At 43.4% G+C, this 9,432-nt stretch overlaps 1 protein-coding gene across 1 annotated transcript in view; it reads left to right on the top strand.

The window, feature by feature from the left end:
- The first annotated feature begins 1,849 nt into the window (after window positions 1–1,849).
- The window catches only part of LOC126456898 (glutamate receptor ionotropic, delta-2-like), a 111,327-nt gene continuing 103,744 nt past the window's right edge, over window positions 1,850–9,432 (top strand). The window contains exon 1 of the mRNA XM_050092792.1: window positions 1,850–2,012. Within this exon, the coding sequence (XP_049948749.1) occupies window positions 1,850–2,012 (163 nt within the window). The remainder of the gene's footprint in view (window positions 2,013–9,432) is intronic.

Here is a 9,432-nt window from a genome sequence, read left to right as displayed (position 1 = left end):
CACATTTTCATCTCCGAAATTTCGTGGGATCTAGAATGTTACTTAAAACTCAATAAATTACTCTCGGTATTCACAAAGCGACGATTCGAATAAAATTCTTTAGCTTCTCAATGATCAAACCCTTGAAATCTGTGCCGGTGACAGCTGTCAAAATCATAAATATTGTATTAGATTTGAAGCGACACGAATACCCACAGAATTTAATTCTGTAAAGCTACTGTAAGAAAATGGTTCAAATGGCTCTGAGCACTATGGGACTTAACATCTGGGGTCATCAGTCCCCTACACTTAGAACTAGTTAAACCTGACTAACCTAAGGGCATCACACACATCCATGCCCGAGGCAGGATTCGAACCTGCGACCGCAGTAACACCGCGGTTCCAGACTGAAGCACCTAGAACCGCTCGGTCACAGCAGCCGGCCTGCTGTGAGAGAAACTGAGGACATATTCATTTTGTAAATTTAAAGTAAAGTTGTTATCAATGGGCACACTCAGAACTTTTGTGTAAGGCAAAGAGAAAGGTTTTTAATTTCTTTATCTTTTTCTATTCAGTGGTCTGAAACACTACGTGCGTTACTGAACGTTAGCTCTCATTTGTAAGTTTGAAATCTGTTTTACGCGAAGTTCTATAAAAGAAAGTGTCTCGAATGCTGACTACTTCTACCTTCCACATATCTGTCACTCTACCAACTGGTTCGTAAAGAAACTTCCTGGCAGATTAAAACTGTGTGCCGAACTAAGGCTCGAACTCGGTCAAGAAGACAGTACGCACATCGGTACGCAAAATTACGCAACTACTTGTGCAGAGTAAATTATCGCTAGGAGCTTCACATGGAGGCAGCTATAATAGAAATGTGAAGACTAATCAGTAAATGATAGTTTGTACTCGTTCATTTTTCGCTCTGCTTCTTCCTGAAAACATGACGATAAGTTTCCATGCCGGCGAGCTTCCGTGTCGTGCTCGGTAATTAATAAACCGCTATCGCGTGTGTTCGGTCATCTTTAATTCTCTACCAGTGGTCGTCATTAAGCTAGAAGAGAAGCTAACAATCATTTCAGAAGATTTTTGAGATGTACGTTAACCGTCTGTTTGCTCAATATCAGAACGAGGAGTTGCTAACAAGCAGGGCATACTTAATATACGGAAGAACTGCTTTCGGAGCGTAAAACGTGGTCCTAGCGCAGTTTTCGTGGAAACGTGGAACTGACGTCTTGCTGACAATAATATCTGCTAGCTCTCCCATAGCGTAACTTCTGTGCTCGCCATTAAATCAGAAAATAATAACGTGATTATTCCCCTCATTGTCTAAATAAAGGGAAACATGCGATGTACTGGAATCTTGTAACCTCTCTGATAAACGGTAATAGTCTTAAGCACCTACTGTTCCTTAAACAAAGGGAGATAAAAAAAGAATTAGATGATCACAGGGTTTGGTTTTTATAATTCACCAGAGAGAATAGTGCCTGCTGCAGAGGAATTCCAAGTAGCAACTTGCAAATAGTGAGGCAGAAACAGTTTCGCAAAAGTAGGTCGCAGAGATAAACACACTGTCCCGACGACATTAAATCCGAACCTTGGCGTGCACAACGCTGTCCATGGAGGACAGTCGTTGGCCAGTCGAATTATTAACGGGTAACCGTTCAAAAGGTTTCGAAGAATACCGTAACTCTTTTGTCAGTTGCAGAGGAATGCCTTCACGAAATAACTTACGTAATATTTCAACAGTTCTCCGCGAGCAGTGTTTTCGTGACAGCGGACAGAATCCTTTATACTCTCGGCCTGCAGCTAGTGGCTCGTACGGGGCCGTTACACAGTCGGGAGCAGCAGAATAGCAGCAGTGCCCACCATGGAGCCAGTTGTGGTAGCTCTGATGGCGGGCGCCATCACGAACTACTTGCCGTTCGTGTGGTGCGAGCCCCAGCTGGGAGAAAACGCTCTGGCGCTCGCTAGCCACCTGTGCAGTCGCACCTACACTCGGGTATTCGTCACGTACACTTGCAGCAAATACGGTCAGTGACGCAATCCGTGAGGCAGTAGTTTTTAGCTCCGCTTCTACACTACTGGCCGTTAAAATTGCTACGAGAAGAAGAAATACAGATGATGAACGGGTATTCATTGGAAAAATATATTATACTACAACTGACATGTGATTACATTTTCACGAAATTTTGGGGCACAGATCCTGAGAAATCATTACCCAGAACAACCACCTTTGGCCGTAATAACAGCCTTGACACGCCTGAGACTCGAATCAAACAGAGCTTGGATGGCGTGTACAGCTACAGCTGCCCATGCAGCATCAACACGATACCACAGTTCGTCAAGAGTAGTGATTGGCGTATTGTGACGAGCCAGTAGCTCGGCCACCATTGACCAGGCGTTTTCAGTTGGTGAGAGATATGGAGAATGTGCTGGTCAGGGCAGCAGTCGAACATTTTCTGTATCCAGAAAGGGCCGTACAGGACCTGCAACATGCGGTCGTCCATTATCCTCCAGAAATGTAGGGTTTCGCAGAGATCGAATGAAGAGTAGAGCCACGGGTCGTAACACATCTGAAATGTAACGTCCACTGTTCAAAGTGCCGTCAATGCGAACAAGAAGTGACCGAGGCGTGTAACCAATGGCACTCCATACCAACACACTGCTGTTTGTGTATGAGAAATCGGTTGGAAACTTTCCTCATGTCAGCACGTTGTAGGTGTCGCCACTGGCGCCAACCTTGTGTGAATGCTCTGAAAACCTAATCATTTGCATATCACAGCATCTTCTTCCTGTCGGTCAAATTTCGCGACTGTAGCACGTCATCTTCGTGGTGTAGCAATTTTAATGGCCAGTAGTGTACAACTAATTTATTTATTTAGCGTACGGCTTACAGTATTATACCTTAAAAGTACATATAATTAAGTTTAGCGGAGAATGGGGTATCCCCAGTAAGGAGGTAGCCCCGGAAGGTTGGTTTTCAGCTCTTACTTCCATCTGGAAGAGCTCTGGTTTATGCTGCGCTCTTCGCAGTAGTATCATGAACCAAATTCTTCAGCGACGCCATTAGTGATAAGGGGAGGGCACGACGTTAGGGTCACAAATTTACTTCAGACTCTGTACAACCTTTAGTAGGCAATTAAAACAACATAATGTGAAAGTCGTAAGGAGCATTACCCCGGCAATTCCGAGAAAATCGCGAGAAAATTTTTACGCGTCTATTACGTACATGATGTATCTGTGCAAAGCTGCTAGCCGTAATTAGTCATTGTGGTCATGTAGTTAGCGTTCTCGCAAAGTAAATGAGTCGTGGATGTGGCGACGGTTACAATCTCGATATCATGTACTTATTAATCTATATTTGCTTCATCATTGGTCACATTATTTAAATGATATGACATTTCAGATGTAATATAGTGAAAGAAAACCCATGTGCATTTTCACGAAGTAATTTCACATGTCATTTGACTATTTACTATTTCTAATTAAATTTTCAAAGGTGAGGGACAGGCTCGGAAAGCCCAAGTCGAACCTCGATAAATAATGATCCGAACGACGTTATCCACAGTCGCCAATATACAGTAGTAAGTCACAGTGTGCCAGACCACTACAGTAACGTACAATTACACGTCGGATGTACTCTCGACATCACACGCTGCAGCATGTTATTTGTCATACGGACTTGGAAACATGAATTGAAACTTTTTCAATTCTGTTATTCTGTGGGCAAATTTTTAAAAATTGCACTTGTTTTTACAGCGTTTGTATTTGAAAAAGAGTGGCAGTCTTCAACTTCCTTCACAATTTTCAATAGTTACACGTTCCAATAAAAAAATACGAAAAAGTGTATTCCCCTTTTAAAATACTTGGAGCCAAGCCTTCCCGCATTACCACCATGGGTTGGGGAATGCCGGTACATGTAGCTTGTCTCACTGTTATATACGAGTGTTTTTATGTTAAGTTGTTTTCAAAATTAATTTATAGTTTCACATACTAGAGTATACATACATAGCTCTACTCTGAGAGTATGAATTTTGACATAGGCTAATTTTAAACAGCAATATGATCATTCCTGCTTAACCTACCGTCATTCCTCCATTCTTCCCTATCTATATATATATATATATATATGTATATATATATAGAGGCCATGTCCCGATTGACTGACTAACTCATTATCACCCAGGTCAAACAGCTAAGGATAGAAATTTGAAATTCAGAAAGGATATTGATGTTATACTGTAGGCTCGTTTAAGAAGGGATCTCTCGAAATGACGTCTGTAAGGGGGTGAAACAGGGCATGAAACGTTTTTTGAAAACATGTCGCTATTAAGAAAATTTTAAGCTAGATCTAAGAAAATTCGTATTTTTGGTTCCTCAGTCAGGCATATAGAAACACGCGTTTGAGCATTTTTGGAAGTTTAACCCCTGTGGGGCTCAAATAGTGGCTGAAAGATGTTTTTTGGAGCTACTTCAACCCGTGATGCGAGGAGTAAGGAAGACAGACTAATATTGGCAAAGAATGCAAGAGACGTCTACTAGCATCAAACTTAGGCCTTAATTTGAGGAATAAATTTCTGGCACTATACTTTTGGAGCACAACGCTGTATGGCAGTCAAAATGCTCGACTATGGGAAAACTGAAAAATAAGATAATCGAAGCATCTGAGATGTGGTGCTACAGAAGATGTTGAGAATTAGGTGGGCTGATGAGGTAAGGAATGAGGAGGTTCTCCGCAGATTTGGCGAATAAATAAATATATAGAAAACTCTGAAGAGAAGAACGTACAGCACTACAGGACATCTGTTGAGACATCAGGGAATAACTTCCATGCTACTGAAGTAAGGTGTAGATGATGGAGACTGTAGAAGAAGCGAGAGACTCGAATACATCCAGCAAATAATTGAGGACGCAGGTTGCAAGTGCTACTCTGAACACAGGACATCACACCAGTCAGAAGTACGATGACTCGAAAAAAAAAATGTTCTGGAGTTCTTTAGGTTTGTAGCATAAATCAACTGACACACAGTTCCTCTGAGGCCGTAACTGCCCCCCTTACATAAATAGGGTTTCTGGATCAGGGCCACATCTATTTATCGTCTTTTCAGAAGACAAATCAGGGCAGCAGTTGCCACTTAACTTCGTTGCAAGTTTATTTCCAACACTTGGGGTCTCCATCTTGCTTCCTTGGTCGCTTCCAATACCTATGATTACCCTGACGGTAACCTGTAATAAACCTAAGTACAATCTCCTTGCCATCAGGAGTTTTACACCGACTTCCAACCCCAAGGGTTTGGTTGTCTGGTGCTACCTTTCGGCTGATTACCCTCCAATTCTATGTCGAAACCTACTAGATCTGTCTACTTATTTTCTCGAGCAGTCTTTGGATCCTGAAGAAGTTTTGGTAACCTTACTGATGCCTTTGAGGTCTTGAGGAGCTCAGCCGCTGGCTTTAAAAGCATCTTCACCTCCTCTCATGGTGCTATCTCAGACACTATCTTCTTAAGACAATCCTTTGTTTCCATCTCCTCACGGGTAAAGATAAGAGCACCTTGTCCAGATATACCCTCTTGGATTTGGTTGCTGGACTTTCGCGCACCTCAGAGAAAGTCATCCGAACAAGCTCCATCTGCTGCGAAATAATACTGACAAGTGGATACCCTTGTTGAATAGCGGTCATCCTGAGAACCTAGAGAACTGTTTCCCTATTCCCTGTCACAGCTCTTTCTGGATGCGATCATCATGAGAAGTGGGGATATTAGGCTCCTCCCTTATTCTCTTGTTTCCTGTCTTAGAGGTGGAAGAGGTCTGTTTATTCCCTTCAATCCTGGGACAGTCTTGAGAGTCTTAAGTTGAAGACCGTTTAGTTCCCACGTTTTTGTTTGGGAATTCAGTCTTTACCATCATTTTCTTTTTGTTCTTTTAGAAGTTTTCTTCTCTGAGCCCCAGGCAAGGATTTAGTATTGACCTTGTCCAACTTTTTAGTGACATTTTTTACATCTTGGACTGGTGTATCACCTGGTTAAGTTGCAGGAACAGCTTCCACCAGTTTCAGCTCGATGTTTTGTTATTTGTGGTCTCATCATGTCCCTCAGTTTTTGTTTTTATTTTTCTGTGTTCTTTATTATGGTCCCATTAGAATTAGCAAAATATTCCGTCAACACCATGGAACTCCATGCGATGCAAGGCAAATTACTCAGAGAGGTCTCTCGGTATCTCTCTCAGTTAATGACGCGTTCCCATGTGCCTAGCAACTATCGGTACCGATCGCATCACACCTTGGCTTGCATAACTAAGGAAATGACGTAGGACTTGGAATTGGATACGGAAGAGATGGGTTGTTTTGGGACACTCTTCGTCTGGCCCATCAGCTGAGGCCAGTCTGGCGCAGGAGGCCCTGCCAATAGTACTTCTACCGAAAGCATAGCCCTCAGCTTCTTTGCAGGCGCACATCCTCTTCTCCCTCACGGACAGTGTTTGTACGAGGCAGTGCCCCCTGGAGGGCATTTCAGTATATACTTCTACACAACTACATGGACTTTTATATATCCCGTGTGTCGCTAGTACATCTTTTGCAGTTCCGAAACATTCTACTGATTCTTGCACAACTTGTGGACTGGTAGTGACTAATGTAGCAGTGGAAGAAATGAATCATTGGTTCATCTTTCTTTTGAAAGCCGCCGGCCGCAGTGGCCGAGAGGTTCTAGGCGCTTCAGTTTGGAACCGCGCGACCCCTACGGTTGCAAGTTCCATTCCTGCGTCGGGCATGGATGCGTGTGATGTCCTTAGGTTAGTTAGGTTTAAGTAGTTCTAAGTTCTAGGGGACTGATGACCTCAGATGTTAAGTCCCATAGTGCTCAGAGTCATTTGAACCATTTTTGAAAGCCCCTGATGACAACGAACATTTTCGGTGGTCAAGTCCATGCTTTTTCATTTTTCTGTCGTTGCTTCTTAGTACCATCCACGTCACCACTTATTCCTTATGTTAAGTGATCTTTCTGTACGATGTTCCCCTCTCACACTTCCATATTTCACACTAATTTACAATTTTTTCCTCAAATGAAATTTAACCTAGGTAACAGGTGGAAAGGTTGCACAGGATTTTGCAGAGATATTCAGTAAAATAAATGAACATACTATTACGTCCTGCTTGTAAAATACTTCAGTTAAATTCCGAGGCTGAGAAGTCGTGGTCGATATACACTGGTGTCCAAAATTAAAGCAACAAACGCAAATTTTACAAGTTTGCGTTTATTTAAAAAAAAAAAAGAACAGGCAATAGTGAAGCAGAAACAATGTAAAGAATACAGAACGTAATCAACTGCAATATGTTTAATGGCAGACAAAAATGTTCTTCTATTTTTCCAACTTAGGAGACTTGCACACACGTTCTGACAACTGGTTAATGCGCTCAGTAGGGGTACGACCATCTCTGGGATCACGGGCTTGACGGGACATGCCGTGTATGAAGTCATCAGTCTCATGTTGAGGCAATAAAGCCCCTTCTTCCTAGAGAGCTGCTCGCGTCTTGGAGACTCATTGGTGGCTGCTGACGTGATCCAACCCGTTTCCCTAGTGCATTCCAGAGACATGCTCTATGGGATTCAAATCGGGAGAGCGACTCCATGCGTGCAATATCTTCCGTTTCCAAAAAAAACCATCAAGTACCCGTGCTCTCTGAAGTCGGGCATTATCGTCCATCAGTACGAAGTCTGAGCCCACACCATCCATGATAACAGCGCATGATATCCCAAGACCTCCTCAAAGTACCTGACAGCTGTCAGAATCTTGCTGATTCACCCATACAATTTCATGAAGAGGTACCCGAGTTGTCAACATAATCCGTGCCCACACCATTAGGGATCTTCCTCGATATCGGTCTCTTTCCACAATGTTTTTGTCTGGAAGTCGTGTTCCACGTGCCCTCCAGATGCGAATCCGCCGAGAATCACTCTCGCGACCAGATCTGGACTCATTGTGGAAAGAACATTGACCCACCGTCAGACCGTCCACTCTAGACGTTCCCTTCTGTGCAGACGCGTCAGAGGTAAACAGACAGCAGGTCTCCGACAATAAAGGGAAATCTGCTGAAGCTTCCTGTACTCCGTTTGGCTCGATAAAACATGTCCATGGGATGCCAGCTGCAGTGTAGTAGTACGGCGGTACCTTCATGCCGTTACAGCCAAATAACGGTCCACTCTTTCTGATGTCACACGTGGTCGGTCCTGCCCTGGTCTCCAGGGTACAGTTTCGGTCTCTACAAACTGTCGCTCATCCGAGAAACAACATAACGATTCACATTAAGCCTTCGGGCCTCATCAGTTTGCGATTCTCCTGCTTCCATTCTTCCTGTGGCTCTCCACAGCAGAGCGTCTTTAGGTGTCTTCTCTGTGCGATACTGCACACTCTGTGCCGTACTGCACCGTCTGTGATTGCGTACACAGCGATTATGGATGTGGAACTACCCTGCAAACACTACCCCGGTTGATAAAAAAATGGCTCTGAGCACTATGGGACTCAACTGCTGTGGTCATAAGTTACCTAGAACTTAGAACTACTTAAACCTAACTAACCTAAGGACAGCACACAACACCCAGCCATCACGAGGCAGACAAAATCCCTGACCCCGCCAGGAATCGAACCCGGGAACCCGTGCGTGGGAAGCGAGAACGCTACCGCACGACCACGAGATGCGGGCACCCCGGTTGATAGGTGACGTCATTGCTGCGTGGTTGTCCGTTGGTCGGAATGCCATCTTTCGTGCAGAACACGATCGTAACGACGTCTGTTGACAGTTTCTATGGTTATATCGTGAATTAGACACAGGGCTGGGAAATAGTAGCTTGTTGCTTTAATTTTGGACACCAGCGTATAAAACTATTTCCTGGTGTTTCGTCTCCGAATCAGGGAGATATCCTCAGAGGTAAAATGAAACTGTATCAAGGGTACTACCATTCGTCATATGCTGCAAATTGCATGGTTTTCTGTGGGTGGTGCCAACGTTCTCGATTTAAATGAATTCCTCATCATTCTCATATTTTATCTGATATAGCACCTTCTTCTTTTCTGTTAAAATTAGTATGGTGTTTGCAAATCTCCAGAGACCCTCTACAAGGCGCCCATGATAACGCGTTGTTTTTGCTGAAACGCTCGTTCCATTGAATTTTATTTCGAGGCGTTATCATCTCGGAAAGCGTATTCTGCTACAGTTGATTTGTTAGTATTTACCAAACTCCATTTCCTTTGGTGTTTGACTAAGCGGGTGTTTAGTATGTACTTGCTGATCACTACATGAATTTTTATGCGCCTCCGGTGTAGTTAGTTGATGTAGTGCATCTTTCATCGTAGTTAAGCTTTCTTTTATTTTTTGTGGGTCTAAAGATCATTTCACCTCAGTTTGCCAACACTTTCCCCACGCGATCCGAAATCTTGTTAATAAGCAGGAGGAAA

This window comes from Schistocerca serialis, chromosome 1 (genome assembly GCF_023864345.2).
Source record: "Schistocerca serialis cubense isolate TAMUIC-IGC-003099 chromosome 1, iqSchSeri2.2, whole genome shotgun sequence".
Lineage (NCBI taxonomy): Eukaryota > Metazoa > Arthropoda > Insecta > Orthoptera > Acrididae > Schistocerca > Schistocerca serialis.
This window is presented reverse-complemented; position numbering and strand designations above follow the sequence as displayed.